Source organism: Callospermophilus lateralis, chromosome 1 (genome assembly GCF_048772815.1).
Source record: "Callospermophilus lateralis isolate mCalLat2 chromosome 1, mCalLat2.hap1, whole genome shotgun sequence".
NCBI classification, from domain to species: Eukaryota; Metazoa; Chordata; class Mammalia; order Rodentia; family Sciuridae; genus Callospermophilus; species Callospermophilus lateralis.
The window spans coordinates 180,569,205-180,590,781 of NC_135305.1; the positions used below are offsets into that span (position 1 = coordinate 180,569,205).

Consider the following 21,577-nt stretch of genomic DNA (forward strand, 5'->3'; position numbering starts at 1 on the left):
ACATGTATTATCATAGAAAGTTCTAGTTATCTCTCCCTATGAAAGCCAGATTTACTAACTGATTTATAATCATATAACAAGTAGGCAATGAGCAAAATATTTTAATTGTAATTTCTTAGAAGTTTACAATATTACAACATATACACTTACTGGCCATGGGATCTGCTCCTGGAGACAGCACAAAAATTAAGGGAATGGTGCAGTTTGAATCCAAATAACTCTTTGTCAAATCAAATGGTGGAGGTTCTACAAACTTTTTTCCAAGTTTGTCAGTTACATAATTTGTTATAGCTGGTGTTATCTGGTGAAGAGAGAAAATGTGGTCTTTGGAGTAATTTCTATTTCATACAACAACTTTGATTATTATTGAAAAATGAGAAAAAATAAAATTTGAACCTAATGGCCAAAAGAAGCATTTAGCATATCAGACAAAGCACTAATTTCCCTAATATGCAAAATGTGTTTGCTAATTTAATAGAAGAATAGCAATCCAAAAGTAAAATGGGCAGAGGAGAAAGCTGTTTATAGAAAATGAAATACAAATTGGTCTCTTTCTCATACACACACACACACACACACACACACACACACACACATTAATATCAGGTAGGAGAAAATGAGGTAAGTTTTAACAATGTATCAAGATATTATGAGTTAGAGTGAGGAGAAATATTCAGGAATCAAATAATTAGGTAGCCTCCTTTTGAACCTGCCCAGAGATAGAATGAAGCATTAGATAATGCTCCTTGTGTGACTTTACTAAAAATGTAACAAGTAGAGAGGGAGGAAGGAAGGACAGAGAAGGAAGGAAGAGACTGTTGCTATCATTTTTAACACCTTCATATTATATATGGTGTATCTGGAGCCAAGGTGAAGTGACAACAGATTCTCTCCTTGACCAAACCTTTGGCTCCTCTGAGTCTTTTTTCTTCTAGGCCTTGTCCTTAGGAGACCTTCTGTAGCAAGAATTCTGCTAAATCAGTTTAGTAAGAACCCACCATCCTTCATATATGATTAAATCAATCACCCTAATCCCTCAAATCTGATCATACTGGCCTGCTTAAAGCAAAAATCCTTTGGGTCAGGATTTTCTCTATCCTTAATGTACTATTAGTACTTTCTCCCACCCTTCTCCTTGGCTGCAAATCCCCAACCATCTCTGTTGTATTCAGAGTTGAGCCTTATGTCTCTCCTCTATTGTGAGCCTTGACTACTACTTGTTACAAGTCTTGAACAGTCTTTCTTACTGTTTAACATTTAAAAACTGTAAATAAATTTACTTTACCGCCAAAGTTTAAACTATATGTGTGAACATAGATGTTTGTGTTTTCTATTAAGTTTTTCCTTTTGTAACACATAATAACCTTTCTTGGTGTGTGAAAAATGGTATTATCTTACTTATCCCACCTATAAAAATATTTTTCTACACATTTGGACTAATAATTTTGTGACAGGTACAAGATTTTCTACCATCTTCTGTTTCTAGTTAAAGGGATTAGAATTACCTTCCCACTATAAACAATTTTAAAACAGGCAAAATTAATAAAACAACCATTAAAGACATTGGCATTAGGTGGTGCAGGACTGTGATCCTAGATAAAAACGAAACAAAGTGAACCCTATTAATTCCTCAGCTTTCTTTTCTAGAATGTCCGCTAAAGACTCATATGTTAAAGACTTTGTTCCCAATTCAGCAGTTGAGAGGTGGGGTTTCTGGGAAGTGATTGAATCATTACATCTATAATCTTATCAACAAATTAATCCACAGATGGATTCATAATTGAATGGACTATTGGGAGTTGGTGAAAACTATAGGAGATGGGACCTAGCTAGAAGAAGTAGGTAACTGGGGGCAAGCCCTGGAAGGATATATCTTGTCCTATTCCCTTCCTCACTCTTTTTGTTTGCTTCATGGCTGCCATGAGGAGAGCAGCTCTGATCCACAACATGTTTACTACTAAAGGCTCTGCTTCATCAAAAGTTCAAAATGATGGGGCCAAGTGACCATGGACTGAAACCGCTGAAATCATGACCCAAAATAAACCTTTCTTCCTTTTAAGTTGTTTGTATCAGGTATTTTGCTACAGCAATGGAAAGCAGACTCATACACAGCACTGCAGTGTTGCTGGGCTGATAAGACAGAAAAGGAATTCAAGGAGATCAAGGCAGCCAGGAGTTGTAGAGTTCCAATTAGGAGAGAACTGTTCAGGCAGAGTTCAGAAATTTGTATAAAAAAACTTTGGAGTTTTTTATGAATACTGTGGCATGTGTGTATAAGGCCAAGCAAAGAATGATTGGGGAGGTGTGAGCTAGGGGTTCAGGGAACTATCAGAGTTCATGCAAGACTAGAAATTCATTAAAGTTCCCAATAAACACAATGAGGAATCCTTGATGATCACCTGGGACATCCAGTAAAGATCCCATAAGGGCAACACTTTAATAGTTGGGCTAAACTATCAGTTGGAAAGACTATTTAAGATCATCCTTAACAAATTTTAATAATAATAATACTCAAAAGGAACAATTTAAAGTCAAGTAATTTAATTATATAGCCACAGGAGTTGGCAAACTTATTCTGTAGAGGGCCAGATAGTAAATATTTTTGGCTTTGTAGGACACATACAATTTTTGATGCATATTTTTCTTTTTAAAATAGTTACTTTATAATGTATAAAACATTCTTCTTTCAAGGGCTGGATAAAAGAAATTATGGGGGCTGGGGTTGTGGCTCAGTGGCAGAGTGCTTTCCAAGTATGTGTGAGGCACTTGGTTTGATCCTCAGTACCACATATAAATAAATAAAATAAAGGTCCATTGACAACTATCTATCTATATCTATCTATCTATCTATCTATCTATCTATATATATATATATATACATACATACATATAAAAGAAAGAAAAAAAAGAAAGAAATCAAAGGTTGGATTTAGTCCACAGTTAGTGTTTGTTGATTCCTGAATAGTAGGACAAAGCATAACGATCTTTTTTAAAAAATATTTTTAGTTGTAGATGAACATGATAACTTTATTTTATGTATTTTTTTTAATGTGGTGCTGAGGATTGAACCCAGTGCCTCACACATGCTCAGCAAGCACTCTACCACTGAACCACAACCCTAGCCCCACAACAACAATCTTTTTTTTTTAATATTTATTTTTTTAGTTATAGTTGGACATAATACCTTTATTTTACTTATTCACTTTTATGTGGTGATGAGGATAGAACTCAGGGCCTCTCACATGCTAGGCTAGCGCTCTACCACTGAGCCCACAACCCCAGCCTAAAACACATAATCTTTATAGGAATATAACAAAAATAAGCCATCAGTAATTTACAATGTACAACACCCAATCAAATATTATTGGACATGCCCAGAAGCAGGAAAATATAATCTATAACCAAGAGTAAAATAAGTTGACAAATAAGTAAAATAAGAGATCCAGAAATGATTGAATTAGCAGTTAAGGATTTGAAAATAGTTATAACTTGTGTTTAAAGCTTTAAAAAACGTGAGCAGATTGAAAAGTGAAATAGAACACATATAAAAAAACCAAAAAAACTATTCTAAAGATGAAATGCATAACTAAAAAATTTATTGGATGGGATTAACATTACAAAAGGAAAAAAAATCAGCAAATAAAAAGAGCATCAGAAACTATTCAAATGAATACAAAGACACAAAAGATTTAAAAAAAATAACAACATTTTAACATCACTAGTATGGCACTATATCAAACAGCCTAACATATGTATAATTGGAATCTTGAGTGGGCTGGCAAAAAATATTTGAGAAGCCAAGTGCAATGGTGCACGCCTATAATCCCTGCTACTTGGGAGGCTTAGGCAGGAGGATCACAAGTTGGAGGCCAGCCTGGGCAACTTAGACTCCATTTCAAATTTTAAAAAAGGGCTGGGCTACAGCTCAGTGGTAGACCACCCTTGGATTCAATCTCCAGTACCACAAAGAAAAGAAAAAAAAATCCTGAAGAGGAAACAATGGCCAAAAGTATCTCCAATAAACTCACAGATGAATAATTACCCCATCTGTGGGGTTCTGAAATGAGATACTGTGTTTGATACTATGTGAGTATCTGAAATGAGAATTAAAGAACCAAATAATAGTGCTGGGATGTAGTTCAGTGGTAGAACACTTGCCTGGCATACATAAGACCATGGATTCAATCCCTAGGACTGCCAAAAAACAAAACAAAACAAAACAAAACCAACCCACCCCCCAAAATCAAATAATAATATAGCTGTGTGTTACTTAATAACAGGGATTAATTTCCAAGAAATGTGTCATTAGTTGATTTCCTGAGTATCAAAGAGTATTATCTACAGAAACCTACCTGATATAGTGCACTATACACCTTGGCTCTATTATATAGCTTAATGCTTTTAGGCTATACATCTGTACAGCATACTACTGTACTGAATATTGTAGGTAATTACAACATAATGATATCTAAACATACCTAAATGGAATCTAAACATATCTAAACAAATATATATATATAGTAAAAGTATAATACAAAAGAAAAATGTTGCATCTGTCCAGGGCACTTACCATGAATGGAGCTAATTAGGACTGGAAGATGCTCTGGATGATTCATTGAATGATGACCAAATGTGAAAGCCCAGGACATTACCATGTACTACTACAGAGTCCATGAACACTGTATACTCAGTATACTGAATTTTAAAAAGTTTCTCTCTCTTGGATAAGAAATTTAGCCTTAACTTACTATAATATTTTTACTCACAAATTTAAAGTTTTTAAAACTTTTTGAGTTTTTTTTGTAGAAACTTAAAACATAACATTGTATAGCTGTATGAAAATATTTCTTTATAGTCTAATTCTATAAACTATTTTCTATTTTTAAAAATTCTCAAAATTTTAAAACTATTTTGTAAAACTAAGACACAAACACACACATTAGCCTAGACCTGCACAGGATCAGAATTGTCAGTATCATTGTCTTCCACCTTACATCTCATGCCACTAGAAGGTATTCAGGGGGTGTTAATGTCCATGGAACTGTCATTTCCTATGATAAGAAGGCTTTCTTTTGAAATACCTTCTGAAAGGCTTGCCTGTGGTTGTTTCACGTTTTTTAAAATAAAGGGGAGTACATTCTAAATTCATAATTAAAATATAGTATAGAAAATAAAACAGCAATAATCATTTATGGTCATCATCAAGTATTATATAGTTACATAATTATCTGTGCTATACTTTCATATGACTGGAGGTTCAATGGATACACCAGCATGCCACAGACATGTAAGTGATGCATTACACTATGCCCTCATGATGGACACAACATCACTAGGTAACAGAAATTTTTCAGCTGCATTGTAATATTATGTGAACTTTGTCATATTATGAGGTCCATCATTGACTGAAACATCATTAAGCAGTACATGACTATATCTTTAAGACTAGTATTTCATAAATGGCAAATTATCTGGATTCCAAATCAACCACATATGTCTTTTACCTTATCTGGCCTTAAGCACCGAAGAATTATTATTTTCTGTAGTTCATTTAGATTCTTATCCAATGGTGCTGGAAATTTTGCATTATGTGGCTCTTTACTGTCATAGATTTCCCGCCATTCCAGTAAATGTTCACAAAAATGGGTCCTAGTAGAAAAAGTTTGATAATTATTGTTTTTATTTGGAAAGGTTTTGAGAGACTGTTGAGCAAGGGGAAAAAATAAAAAAGTTATAGAGCCATTTAAAAATCACTAGATTACAGGAACTGTAACTGAGGGGAAACTGGAAAATACACTCTAACTAGGAACAGAAATGAATAAAGGCAGCTGGCAGAGTAGGAGAAGACATGAGAGAAGAAGCCACCAAGACAACCCTTGACTCACACAATTCTAAAGAGAGGTATAATAGAAACCACAGAGCCTATAAAACTCTGGCAATGGGCATGATAAGTCTCAACCTCATTGGGTACAACTGGGAGTTCTTCAGTATCATATTTACCAGGGTATTATTTTGGTCCTGAAAAGAAATGCTATTTTGGGGCTGGGATTGTGGCTTAGTGGTAGAGTACTCGCCTAGCATGCTCGGGGCCCTGGGTTTGATCCTCAGCACTGCATAAAAATAAATGAATGAAATAAAGGTATTGGGTCCAACAACAACTAAAAATAAATAAATAAATATTTTAAAAAAAGAAATGCTATTTTTTTGTTTGAGAGGCTGAGTCAGGAAAATGGTAAGTTTAAGGCCAGCCTGGGCAAGTTAGTAAGACCTTGTCTCAAAATAAAAATTTGAAAAAAGAGCTAGGGATGTGACTCAGTGATAGAATGCTTACCTACCATGTGTGAGGTCCTGCATTCACTCCTCACCACCAAGGGGGGGGGGAGGGGAAAGCTATTTTTTGCTTGCTTGCTCCTTGGACTAACAACTTCCCCTTGAATAACATCTGGCAAAAGAAAGTACAGAGCAGAAGACTTCAGCTGCAGAGGAGGGGACAAGCAGGAAAACAAAGAAGCCAGAATGGAATTCAATGTATCTTTCTTCTCATCATGAGGAAGGATAGTCATTTAGCCCATAAGCTGTGAGTGAGAGGTAAACTGACCAAATACAGAGCTCAGATCCCTTTGCTTTGTCAAGTGACTAATTTAATATTATACTGACAGATACAAACAGTGATCAGCTCTTCATAGTATGGCATCATCAACCTTTGTGGCCTGAAGACCTCCACATTCAATGTGCATCTACTGAAAACCTCTACTTCACCAATTAGAACATGAGTTCTGTATGCCAGGTCCTGCTGAAATTACTTGGATTTCCACACTCTGCTGCATGTCATTGGACATGCAGAGACCCCAGGCTGCATCTTTCTGCTCCCAGCACTGCTTTTCATCAGCAGTATCCCAGGTACAGACCAGCTTGACATGCTCTGCAGTTTTCAGATCCCTGGGTGCCTAATCCTGTGCATGGTCCATGAACATTCAGCAAATAATTGCTTCAGTACTGGCTTGTCTTGGCAGTTCCAATGACCCTGGAACTACATGTAGCTATCAGTGAGTCTTGGCCCAACAGTATGCTCTTATGGCTTCTTTGCTGTTTAATAGCTATTGTTCTAGGGAGATCTTTGCCATTGACCTGCATTGTCAAAATCAAGGCAAGGGCTGGAAGGCCACCCTTCTTTTCCTCAACTCAACAGTGACCTCTATGTGAACCCTCCAAGAAGAGCAATAACTGATGACATCAGACATGGCTGGAAAGAACAAGCTATGAGATCCAAGGGCCACTAAGTATTTAAGGGGAACAAAGGTCAAATAAAATGAGTATGCCCACCTGCTAATGCACATGCACAAGAAAGAAGGAATCCTGGGTTAGTGGGGTGCTGTGATTGTGGCTCAGAGGTAGAGTGCTTGCCTAGCATGCGTGAGGTTCTGGGTTTGATCCTCAGCACCACATAAAAATAAAATAAAGATATTGTGTTTACCTACAACTAAAAATACATTGAAGAAGAAGACAAAGAAGGAGGAGGAGGGGGGGAGGGAGGAGGGGGGAAGGGGAGGGGGAGGGGGAGGGGGAGGGGGAGGGGGAGGGGGAGGGGGAGGGGGAGGGGGAGGGGGAGGGGGAGGGGGAGGGGGAGGGGGAGGGGGAGGGGGAGGGGGGGAGGGGGAGGGGGAGGGGGGGGAGGGGGAGGGGGAGGGGGAGGGGGAGGGGGAGGGGGAGGGGGAGGGGGAGGGATGATGATAATAATAATCTTTGTGGCAGGGCAGAATGGCTACACAAAAATATGGAATCTCCACAATATCCACAAGCTCAGAATTATATCTTTCCCATACCCTGTTTTCTGAGGCCGACAGTCCATGCTGATCTGCTCTTCTTGGTCCTCTTCCAGAAGCACTAAGGGCTATTACTGGCCATCTGGCTATTACTGTTTTTCCTAAAGCTAATTCTGTAGGGTATAGCCCAGAAGAATGTGATTTGACTTAAGAGAGTAAAGAGTGGCTTATTTCCAGTTCTCATGAAGGCGTTTTAAGTGATACACAGATCCCATCTAATTGCTTGCTGGGGGCAAGGTGAACTTTTATGTGGAGACATTTCAGTAAAGTTATTTCAGTTAAATAAGTAATTGAAAATCTTTGTCATAAAAAACACTTATTTCCTTTTCTTTAATTTCTTGTTGGTTAGGCCACTATTACTTAGAATAGTACCTCTCCCACACACTTTTTTTTTTTTTTAATAAAAAAGTCTTTTTTTTCTAAAGACTGAAGATGGCAAGAACTGAAACAACTAAATTAAAGCTTCTTTTACCAGAAGCCTTTGGGAGAATACTAATGAGACAAATGAGATTGTGTTTCAATGCCTGGCTCCCAAGAAGACATATATCTATACTTGAGAAAGCCAGCTGTAGTGAAGAAGAAAAGGGTAGTCATTTCTCAGTCTTTACAGAAATACTTAAGGATTAAGTTTGAAATTATTAAACTTGGTCTTCTCAATCTCACTATCAACAGTAGATCTTTGGGATTCTTCTTTTATTACCATTCAGAGGCACAGAAAGGTAGTTCTTTATAATGAAAGAAGTTTTAAATAATCTTTAATCTACCTTTGTTGGGGCATCTTCCAGAATTTAGGGTATAGAAACTTTTGTTTCTATAATGGTAACCTGAATGTCAGATTCAAGGGTACAGGGTCAAAGAAATTGGCTTTGACTTTTTGTAACATAGGAGCTACATTTGTATACAAAATAATAAAAAGCCCATCTTTCTACCAACCAATAAACTAAAAAGAACCATAAAAAATCACTAAATTACAAATCTACTCATTACTATTCAATGTTAAATCATCAAATGTAAATAATTACTTCAATTTTTTGAAGGCAGGAAATTCACTTGCTCGACAAATTTCTTCCCAACTTTTATCCTGCAGCCAAGTTGGATCAGGATTTTTCTCAGCAGCCTTAAGACTTACTCCTCCAGTTAAAAGAAACATCAGTTCCTGGTATTCAATTTCTTTCTTTGCCCTGTATTTCAAAAATAAGGGGTGTTTTAAATTGTTGACTTTAAAATTGAAAGACATCAACTTCTGCTGTAAAGGCTGGATGGAATAACTGGGGCTAGTAATTTCCTGCTGTAAACAACAATAAAACCACACAAAAAAATAATGAAACTGTTTTTTTGTAAATTTTATAATAGCTAGTGCAGAACTATGGCCACTGAGAGAAAAGAGACAAATAGGTAACTCATAAGATTGCCTGAGCTGTCTACCAAGTAGCATTTTCCAGATTTGCAGGGTACAGAGGTAGTCAGATTCAAAGCTTGGCAAGTTTCTTGGGTTGAACAGATAGAATTTAGTTATGGTGGGCTAAGATGGCTGGAATTTGTTGGCAGAGTATCAGAAAGGGGGAAATTAATTGAAAAGATGCTACAGAAAAATTGATATAGATGCTCTTTTACTTCTATTGGAAAATACTAAGGAATGTAAGAGCAGGGCAAAATCTCAGGAGATTAGGCAAAGAATGGGAAGCCATACACTGAATAGCTCTCAGAGACCATACACTACTGAGATATATGACTTCTTGCCAAGCAGAGGTGAGTTTTTGTTGAACAGCTGAGGAATTCAGTGTTGACACAAGAAGGGCTAACCTAGCTTTAAAATAAAGGTTATTTCAAAACTGCCATAAAAAAACCTTTAAAAAGTCTTTAAAAGATCAAACTAATACAGTAGTAACTTAACTACCCAACAAAGTAAAGTTTAAAGCTCTTTAAAGGAATACTAAAATTCTAGAGTTTACTAATACATTCATAATATTCAGAAGGAGAAAAATCAGTGAATATACATACAATAAGGGGTTGAGCCTACTTTTGTTAAAAAAGCACTGATTCTTCACTTGGTCCTAAGGATGTCTGATGGGTAATTAAAAGCAGGAAAAAAGCATGACACCTCTGCCTTCACATTGCATTGGTCTCCTTTTGTTGCCTTAAACTTTAGGTCAAATTCCTGTTCAAATCTGCATGTAGACATGTTAATCACTTGAGTGTCTTTCTAAAAATTGGTAAATACAAGGTTGATAGCTCTAAATTTGCCTCATCTCTCTTGACCTCTTTCACAATTAAAAACACCAAGAAAAGAGTAACTAAGATATTTTCAAGAATCCAGAAAAAGCGAGACTTGCAGGCAGATCAACCTATGATGAAACTACCCAACTATGTGGAAGAAACTATCCTATAACAAGAACTGAGGCTGCCTCTCTAAGCAAAAGCAGCGTAGAGAACCAATCGTTTCTCAAGGGATAACAACATCCCCAGAGCCAGAAGGAACTTATAGAACCAGATCTGAGATAATTATCAACCAGACCACAATTTTGACCCAAACCTCTTAACTACGCATACTTCATGTCCCAGCTTCTGTCCCTTCTCTATTTAAACTTGAAGTTTTTGTTGGTATCCCTAAAGATAGGACTCAGAACACTGGGTCTCCTTGTTTTTTGCAAGATAGCTATACTGAATAAATTACTTTCCAATTCACCATTACTTTTTTTGCTTGATTTTTCAGGGCAAGTGGCCAGACCAACTCTGTTAGGACTCCCCACAGTGAGGCCATACAAGTAAAATGTATGAAAAAAATAAGGCTACATGGGGAGAAATGAAAGTATATTGTTGCAAGTTGTTATGCTTCATATGAACTATATAATTTTATTATATTTTTATACTTCACATATATGAAGTGTAAGAAGTATACTTGGGGCTGGGATTGTGGCTCAGTGGTAGAGCGCTCCCCTAGCGGGACCCGGGTTCGATCCTCAGCACCACATAAAAATAAAGGCATTGTGTTGTGTCCATCTACAAAAAAGATTCTCTCTCTCTCCTTAAAAAAAAAAAAGAAGTATACTTATAGTATGTACTATAAAAGTATAAGGGATTATAGTCCTAACACTATATAAAGTATAATTTTAACTGAAAGTAGATTATAACATAAAAAGTTATAATATAATCTAAAGAAACCACTGAGATAATAGAACAAAAGATAGCTAATATATCAACAAAGGGGAAGAATAATTAAATATTAAATATGCAAAATAATTAAAAGAAAAACAGAAAATGAGGAAATGTGAAACAAAAAATAAAGAAACAAAATCAAAACTATGATGACAGCTTAAACATAACCACATCTATATTACATTAAATGTAAATGGTCTAAACAATCTCATTCTCATTCAATGATAGTGATTATAAGATTAGATAAAAGAATCAGGACTTAAACTACATGCTGTCCACAGAAACAAAGTTTAAATGTAAAGAGATGAAAAGAAATGGAAGAGTATAAACTATAAAAACACTAATCAAAAGAAAGCTTGAGGATTTCTAATATTAGACAAAATAAATTTAAAAGAAAAGGATATTACCATGGATAAATGAGGTCAAGTTATTTTATCAAGAGGATATAATGACTCCAAATATTTATACATCTAACAAAAGAGCATCATCACAGCACAAAGCAAAACTGAAAAGAGCAGCAAAAAAAAAATTATATAGACTGTAATCCCTCTCTTGATAATTGTAAAAGTAGACTGAAAATAAATAAGAATATGGAAAACTTACAAACCATCATGAGCTACTTGACATTTATAGAATATTCTACCCAGAAATAGTAAAATAAATGTACTTTTCAAGGGCACACAGAAAATTGCTAAAGACAGACAACATTCTTGACTATACAATAAGTCTCATTAATAAATTCTAGAATGGGCAAGCTATGGAGAATGAAAGCAGACTGTTGGCTACCTGGGGCTGGGAGTAAGAGTGAAAGAGGGCAGCTCTTTTGGGTCATCATCATCATTGGTGGCTACTTTCACTTCCCCCTTCTCCTCCCTAATCCTTTTAAGTTCTCTCCCTTTCTCCACCAGCATTCTAAATTATAAAGAGAAGTCTAAATGTCTAAGATGTTAACTACTAAATAATCTTTAGATTTATAGCACCCAGCACCTATCCAATGACCTTTATAATGCCCCTCCTGAGTCCTTAACCACAGGAGGTAGAGGTCATTTCCAATCTTCCTACCAGAGAAAAAGAAACATTCAACCTGAATGACAAAGACTATAGGCAGTCTCCTTGCTGTCCTCCTCCTTTCTCTCTTCGTGAGAGCCCTTTGCAACCCTGAGCCACCCAAGATGGACTTTTAGGGGGTATTCCTTCTATCTTTTTAAGTTTGACAGCCCTTGAATACATCTGATCCCTTCCTATGAACTCTCATTTCTTGAATGTTGGCCTCTGAGCAGTGAGTGGGTAGCTCAAATCTTTGATTCTGGTAAGAAGAGCAGGAACTTGCTAAATTGGAATAGAGAAATGTTTTAGATCATAGAAATGTTCTAAAATGAAATTTTAGTAATGGTTACAGAAGTAAAATGTACTAAAATTTTTTAACTGGATTCTTACAAAAGGTGAATTACAAAAATATGCAAATTATAGATTGATAAAACTTAAAGAGTAAAGGAGATCTCTATCAAGTTATCTCCACTTATATATTATTAATAGAAAAAAGTACAAGAGAATACCTGTAATGTCCTTGCTTAGCATCTGGACAGCCATCTTAAGTGACAGCTGCCATTTTAAGAAAAATTTTGCATTCCCACCCAAGGGCATTTTTGAGAAGACTCACTACTCCCTCATACCAACCCAACCTTTAACCACCAGCATTAGGACCCGCCTGGCTCTAATCCCTGAGCCTGCTCCATAAAAGTCTTGAACACCAAGCCTGTTTTTTTTTTAATATTTATTTTTCAATTTTCAGTGGACACAACATCTTTATTTTATTTTTATGTGGTGCTGAGGATTGAACCAGTGCCCCGCTTATGCCAGGCGAGCGAGTTACCACTTGAGCCACATCCCCAGCCCACCAAGTCTGTTTTGCCTCTCTCTGTCTATGGAGAGATATGTGTATAACCTGTGTTTGGTCTCTGTCTTTCATTTCTCACTCACCTGTCTTCCGGTTCCTTGCTTTCTTTTCAATACCTATAATGTATTGCTTTGTGTAAGAAAGCAAAGTAAGAAAAATTGACATATATTTGCTTAATTTTACAATAATTTAAATTTAGAATTAAATAAATGGATTTAGTACCAGATTAGTTACACCTGAGAAAGAATTATTGCACTAAAAGAATAAAGCTTTGAGAGACAACAGAATTTTAAAAAATAGAAGAGAGAGTAAGAGACCAGGAATAGATGAGAAAGTCTAAGAACTAGAAAGAGAGAGAATGAAGCAGAATCAATACTTGAAAAAATTATGACTATTTTCCAAAACATTTGTTATTAAGTAATAGATCCAAGAACCCCTTTTAATTCCAAGCAGAATAAATAAAATAAAAATACATTCATTCTTAGATGTTACTATGGTAATTTCTTTGGAGAGGAAGCAGAGACTAATAGAGATTAGGAAAAAGCACCAGGGGGCTTTTAGAAAAATACAGATAATTTCTATTTCTTGGTATAGGTGATATTACATGGATTTGTTTACTATTATAATTCATCAGATTGAGGTTTTTTCTCTAAGTACAGTTACACATCAATTTTAAAAAGGCATATTAGGGACATAATACTAAAGCCTCTAAAAACTAAAACTAAGTAAAAAGAAACTTTAAAAACATCTTGAGATAATAAGCACTTTATTTTCACAGGCAAAATAATTTATAACAATGGAAGCTGGAAAACAATGAGTAGTTTTAAAGTGCCAAAATTCTATTCCTAGCACATGTATACTTTAAGAATAAAAGTAAAGATGACTTCACACACAAGAGAACTAATAGATTTCATGACCAGCAGACATATACTAAATGAAATACTGGAAAAGTGTTTTCAGGTAGAACAGACTTCACATGGAAACTTCAAAGAAATAACAGCAACCAAAAGGGCAAATATGTGAGTAAATTTAAATGATTTATTTTATCAATAATAAAAAAACCTTATAGAGATTAAAATACAGAATATAGGTGACAACAATGTCAAAATAAATGGGGTAAACTGAGTTAAAATGTTCTAAGTCTTTGCATGTCTGGGAATAGAAACTACACAAACAAATAAACTAAAAGTAAAAAGCAGAAAGATCAGTAGAGTAGAGGGAAGGGAACAGGGGAGGGAAAGGGGAAATACTGGGGACTAAATTAAAGCAAATTATATTCCATGCTTTTATAGTTATATCAAATGAATCCTACTGCTATGTATAACTAAAAAGGACGACAACAACAACAAAAAGAAGTATGACAAACCACCCCAATCTTTAATTTCATTTAGTATACCTACAATGCTATTGTTTTAAAAATTTTCTCCCCCATTCTTCAACTACAAACTTTTCCTAAGTGTTTCTTGTAGGAATGAGACCTCTTGGTAGAAAACATGGAGTCATATGGACCTGGATTTTAAATTTTACTGAAAAAGGTCCTCTTGGAATCTTAATATCATATTTGGTGAAACAGGTAAATAACAACACTGTTTTAGTTAGGACTAAAAGTGACAAAAACTTCAAATGTCCTGCATGTTACCTGTCATAAGTGGACTTTCAATAATAAATATTCCTCATCATCAAATAAGTCAACTTAATGTTGTTCAGGATTTTCTATTTGCTAAGATAAATATTTTACATATTAAAATTATATTGAGGGCTGGGGATGTGGCTCAAGTGGTACTGCGTTTGCCTAGCGTGCGTGAGGCACTAGGTTCGGTTCTCAGCACCACATAAATGTGAAATAAAGATACTGTGTCCACCTAAAAACTAAAGAAATAAATATTTTTTAAAAATTATATTGATTTATATTCTTAATCTATTTTTGAAGTTATAATCTTTGAACAAATCAGCAATCATAGACTAAACTTTTTCCTTAACTACAAATGTGTGACTTCTTTCTAATCTAGTCATTTTGAGTATCCTGCACTGTTTCTTTTCTTTTCTTTTTTTTTTTTTTAAAGAGAGGGAGAGAGAGAGAGAGAATTTTTTTTTTAATATTTATTTTTTTTAGTATCTGGCGGACACAACATCTTCCTTTGTATGTGGTGCTGAGGATCGAACCCGGGCCGCATGCATGCCAGGTGAGCGCGCTACCGCTTGAGCCACATCCCCAGTCCCTGCACTGTTTCTTGTATACTTCATTGATTAGCAACCTTCATGTGAAATATTGAAATAAGAATAAAATGTTTCTCAACACACACACAAACATATTGTAACAACAAAAAACCTACATAAACAAAAATATTTAAAGTTTTGAAAGAAATAAGCCACCAACCTAAGATTCTGTATCCAGTTAACTGATCCTTTAAGAATCTTTCTATTTTTTTAAATTTATTTTTTTAGATATTGATGGACCTTTATTTTATTCACTTATATGCAGTGCTGAGAACGGAACCAAGTACCTTCTACATGCTAGGCATGCGCTCTACCACTGAGCCATAACCCTAGCGCCTTAAAATTTTAATAAGATTTTTTAAAATCAAGGATTAATTCTCACAGACAAAAATCAAGGGAATTTGTCAGAGGTAGGCCTGATTGCAAATATGTAAAGGAATTTCTACAGAAAATAGAAAATTTTAGGAGAGAGAAACTAGTATTCTATAAAGAAAGGAAGAGCATGGAAGAAGGAATAGAGAAGATAAATTTGTTCAAAATAATAATAGCAACAATGTATTTTATCATTATATTTTATGGATAAGTGAAATGAATGAGAGTAATGTTATAAAGGATAGGAGGACTACTTTGGTATAAAATAGTTGCACTTTCAAGAAATGAAAGAAGATGTAGACTAATTGTAAAAGTATGTTATAAAATCCAGGGCAATCAATAAAAAAAAAATAAATAAGTTTAACCCATTTTGAGTTGTTTTTTTGTATACAGTGAGAGAGAGGGGCCTAGTTTCAATCCTCTCCATGGGTATATGCAGTTTTTCTAGCACCATTATGATGAAAAAACTGTGCTTTGCTGGGTTTCTGTTCACAACTAAAAGGCTCAGGGGTCACTCTAGTTAAACTGGGCTAACTGGGCTGTGCAAAATAACCACACAAGAGACAAAAATATCTTTTTGTTTGGGGTCGCTGTGACGGCTCCTCTGACCTTAAGGGTCCGTAGGAAGAGAGAGAGCTAGAGCAGAGAGCACGCACTGACCCCTTTTATTAAGGAGAAGCTATTCAAATGAGTCAAGGGGTCAGGTTTCAGGGGGCTGAGTCTATCTTCATGATGTCCACTGTCAGCAGGTTGACTGACACCTGGGTAGGCCACACCCAAGGGCACAATAAGAGAAGGGGACACACACAAGGCACTTCCATGGAAGATTCTATCCTAAACAGGGCAAGGGGTTTTATTACAAAGGAACAGGTGAGCATAGCTTCACCCATGGGGCTGTAGCAAGACACACCCATGCACGAAACACTGACCCTTGAACCCAAGAAGGATGGGGAAAGCTCTGCCACATTTCTGTGATTGAGCGCCTCAGCACCCAGCCGGGGAGTGTGACCCAGTCATGTGCAAGGTTAGTCTCCCACATGCTTTTTCCAATCTACATTTTTTGACACCTTTGTGTCAAAAAGAATTAGTTGGATCACTGTACTGTCATGTGTAACTAATAAAATAAATATATAAATAAGTAAATAAATAAATAGTTGCCTGAAGATGTATGGATGTATTTTTGGATTTATTCTGCTCCACTGGTCTATAGGTTTGTTTTTATGCCAACAGCGTGCTTTTTTTGATACTATGGCTCTGTAGTATGTTTTAAAATCAGGTTATTATGTTGTCTCCAGCATTGATTGTTCTTTTTGCTTAGGAATGCTTTGGTTACTCAGAGTCTTTTGTGTATCTATATGAATATCAGGGTTTTTTGTTTGTTTGTTTTGTACTGGGGATTGAACCTAGGATCGAATACATGCCAGGCAATTGCTCTACTATTGAGCTACATCCCCAGCCTTCTTCTCATTTTTTTAAAAATTTTTGAGATAGGGTCTCACTAATTTCTTAGGGCCCTGCTAAATTGCTGAGGCTAATCTCAAACTTGCAATCCTCTTGCCTCAGCCTTCTGAGTCACTGAGATTACAGGTGTGTACCACTGTACCTGGCTTTTATAATTGTTTTTTTCTAGTTCTGTGAAGAATGCAATTGATATTTCAATAGGGATCACATTGAATATGTCATGTTAATTGTAGTACTATTTACAATAACCATGATATGGAATCAGCCTAGGTACCTGTCAACAGATGAATGGATAGGGAAAGTATGGTATATGTATACAATGGAGTATTATTTAGACATAAAGAAGAATGAAATTCTGCTATTTGCAGGAAAATGGTTAAAACATGAAGACATCATGTTAAGTGAAATAAGCCACCCACAGAAAGACAAATATTACATTTTTTGTTTTGTTTCACAAAACAAAAAAGCAAAACCAAAGGCATCCTGAAAGTAGAACAGGGACTATTATAGTCTAGAAAAGGAGTCAGGGGAGGGAAGAAGGGATGGCCAGAGAAGGTAGAAGAACAGAAGGGGAGCATGATCAAAGCTTGATATATACATGTATGAAAATGCAACAGTGAAAAATCATTAATGTGTACAATTAATATATATGATAATGTTAATAATAATAATGTAAATTTAATTGATATGATAAGAAAAAATGGAATTATATAAAATATTCAATTATACAAAATACTTTTCCTACCAGAGAAGGTAGGAAAAGAAATGAAGACAAGAATGACAACAAAGAATGAAAACAATGAATAGAAAATAGTAACACATATGAGACATTAATCTAATTATACCAATATCAATTTAAACATTAATGGTCTAAAATACCACCTTGGGGGGAAGTAAGATAGGGGGTTGGAGGGTTGGAGGAAGGCTATATTTCTTGTAACTCTGTGACCCGGGATTCAAGCAGTGGAAATACTGCTTCTCTGGAAGATGGGTGAAAACAGATTTCACTAAAACTCAATGTAGGACAGTCAGGATGCCTTTGAGACTTAGAAAGTTAGGTACGGTCAACTAAGAAAAAAGACCATTTTGGAGCCAGGCTGGTAGCAGTAACAGCAGCAAAGCAGTAGCAGTGCTCCACAGCATGAGGAAAGGAAAACACAGAGAAATACAATGGACAGATTTAGTGTGGAAAGTCCTGAGACTGGAGGGACAGTCTGCCCTAGGCTGATCCAGAAGCTGCAGTACACGGTACACTGGTACAACTGTCCATGGAGAGCTGAGGCAGAAACCATCTTGAGGTGACTGCACTTTGGTAGCTACTATTGGAGAACAGAGAGATCTGAGCTGGGACAGATACATGGTCCTGACAAGCACATGCCACATGACTTAGGCTGTGCCTAGCAGAGCATGAGCAAAACAGGCATGGAAAGTGTTTTAACTAGGGGAATACCAGTCAGATAGGTGAAGGAGAGCTCAGCTCCCTCCTCTCTTTGAGGCTCAAAGGACCAGCTGAAGTGGGTCAGGAATTTGAACAGGTGGTGGGCAGGCATGAATATGCTCATGGACTAAGCCCAGGAAGCCTGGTACAGCGAAGTCCACGGGCAGGGATATGAATAGGAAGAGAAGAGCTCAAACTATCTTTTTTTTTGATGATGACATGATCCTATATTTAGAAGACCAAAAACTCCACCAGAAAACTTCAAGAACTCATAAATAAATTCAGCAAATTAGCAGGATATGAAATCAACACCCATAAATAAATCATGTTCCTATACTTCAATGATGTTCCTATACTCTTTCAGCTGAAAGAAAAATTAGGAAAATTATCCCATTAACAATAGCCTCAAAAAATATGAGAGAATCAATCAAATGAAAGAGGTGAAGGACCTCTATAATGAAAACTACAGGAAACTACAGAAAGAAATTAAAGAAGACTTTAGAATATGGAAAGATCTCCCATGTTCTTGGATAGGCAGAATTAATATTGTCAAATTGGCCGTACTAACCAAAGTGCTATAGATTCAATGCAATTCCCATCAAAATCCCAATAATATTCTTCATAGAAATAGAAAAAGCGGTCATGAAATTCATTTGGAAAAATCAGAGGCCCAGAATAGCTAAAGCAACCCTCAGTGTGAAAAGTGAAGCAAGAGGCATTACAATACAAACCCTTAATTTATATAGTAATAAAAACAGCACAGTATTGGCACTAAAACAGGCATAAAGACCAATAGAATACAATAAGTGACACAGAAACAAATCTACATAAATATCTCGTACTAGACCGAGGTACCAAAAACATACATTGGAAAAAGGAGTCCCTTCAACAAATGGTGGAGGAAAAACTGGAAATCTATAGTAGTAGAATGAAATTTAATCCCTTATCTCTTAGCCTGCCCAAAAATCAACTCAAAGTAGATCAAAGACATACGAATTAGACCAGAAACTCTGCACCTGGTAGAAGAGAATGTAGGCCCAACACTTCAACATAACGGCTCAGGACCTGACCTTAACAAGAGTCCTAAAGCACAAGTAATAAAATAAAAAAATCAATAAATGGAATTGCATCAAATTAACAAACTTCTTCATAGCAAAAGAAACAAGAACATGAAGAGGGAGGCTACAGAATGGGAGAAAACCTTTGCCTCCGGCACCTCAGATAGGGTGTCAATATCCATGATATACAAAGAACTCAAAAAACTTAACACCAAGAAAACAAATAACCCAAACAATAAATGGGCAAAAGAACACTCCTCAGAAGAAATATGAACGGCCAACAAATATATGAAAAAATGTTCAACATATCTAGCAATTAGAGAAATGCAAATTGGAACCACATCCAGAGTTCATCTCACTCCAATCAGAATGACAATTGTCAAGAATACAAGTAACAATAAATGCTGGCAAGGATGTGAAAAAAATGGTACACTTGTATATTTTTGGTGGGACTGCAAATTGGTGTAACTCCTCTGGAAAGCAGTATGGAAATTTCTCAAAAAATTAGGAATGGAACCATCATTTGACCTAGTTAGCCAACTCTTTGGAGTTAAAAATCAGCATACTGCAGTGATGTAGCCACATCAATGTTTATAGCAACACAGTGCACAATAGCTAAGTTATGGAGCCAAACGGCTTCCACTCCTGCTGTATCAAGGTACACAAGTCATTCATCACCCCCCGGATATTTTGCCCAGCCAGCCGGCACAGTGCACAATAGCTAAGTTATGGAGTCAAACTAGGCGCCCTTCAACAAATGAATGGATAAAGAAAATGTGTGTGTATATATATATACATACATACACATATACATACAATGAAGTATTACTCAGCCCAAAAGAAGAATGACTTTATGTCATTTGCTGGTAAATGGAAGGATTTGGAGACTGTCATGCTAAGTGAAATAATCACCCCTCCCCAAAAAGCTAATGGCCAATGTTTTCTCTTATATGTGGACACTAACCCACAACTGGGGGGTAAGGGGAAGAACAGAAGTTCAGAGGAGTGAACAAAGGTGAATGGAGGGAAAGGAGAGGGGATAGGAAAAGGAAAGAAAGTGGAATAAATTTGACATAACTTTCCTGTGTAAATATAGGAATATACAACAGTGAATCTCACCACCATTGCATCCACAAGAAATTTATTAAAAAATAACTGGGTAAATGGCAGAAAGATCAATAGAAGAAAGGAAGCAGGGGTGGGGAGAAGGAAAGGAAAGAAGAGGTACTGGGGTCTGAATTAGAACAAGATATATTCCATGCTTGTATGATTATGTAAAAATGGACTTTACTGTCATGTATCACAAAAAAGAACCAATAAAATTAAAAATAAATAAATAAAATATCAACTGAAAAATTGTCACAGTGGATCAAAAACAAGACTCAACTATATATTGTCTATAAAATCCACTTTAAATACATAAAGACACAAATTAAAAAATAAAGGATGTAGAAAGATATACCAAACTAAGAGTAATCAAAAGAAAACAAGAATAGCTATATTCAGACCATGAAGACTTCAAAGCAAGAAAAATTACTGAGCATAAAGAGGGGTATTACATAGTCAGAAAGACATAACAATCTGCCAAGACTCACAAAAAGAAGTAGATAATGTGAATAGACTTATATCAAAAAAAATTAAAGCAATACTTAAAACGGAAAGTACCAGGCAAAGAAACGATAATGGAGAATTCTACTACACATTTAGGAAGAAATTAATGTCTTCAGAAAACAGCAGAAGGAAAACTTCCTAATTTGATTTATGAGGGTAATTACCTAATAGCAAAATCAGGCAAAACACTACAAGAAAGAAAAACAACAGACTAATATCTCATGAACAAATACCTCTCATAAACTTAGATGAAAAAATTATCAATAAAATATTAGCAAATCAAACCCAATAATGTACAGAAAAAATTATATATTGCAGGGAATTGTAATTGTAGCTCAGTGGTAGATTGCTTGCCCAGCATGTGTGAGGCACAAGGTTTGATCCTCAGCACCACATAAAAATAAATAAAGGTATTAAAAAATACAATAAGATTAAAAAATATACCGTTCAAGAATTATATACTGCAACTAAGTGGAATTTATTCCAGGTATGCAGGTCTGATTCAATATTAAGAAATCATTAAATATGTTTCACTATAGCAAAA

At 35.8% G+C, this 21,577-nt stretch overlaps 1 protein-coding gene and 1 pseudogene across 1 annotated transcript in view; one reads left to right on the forward strand and one right to left on the reverse strand.

The window, feature by feature from the left end:
- Dnah12 (dynein axonemal heavy chain 12) overlaps positions 1–21,577 on the reverse strand; it is a 269,851-nt gene that overhangs the window by 22,774 nt on the left and 225,500 nt on the right. The window contains exons 60-62 of the mRNA XM_076839530.1: positions 8,846–9,004; positions 5,505–5,649; positions 151–301 (exon numbers count right to left, since the gene is read on the reverse strand). Of these exons, the coding sequence (XP_076695645.1) occupies positions 151–301; positions 5,505–5,649; positions 8,846–9,004 (455 nt within the window). The remainder of the gene's footprint in view (positions 1–150; positions 302–5,504; positions 5,650–8,845; positions 9,005–21,577) is intronic.
- On the forward strand, positions 6,602–7,835 carry LOC143412095 (DDB1- and CUL4-associated factor 4-like; annotated as a pseudogene).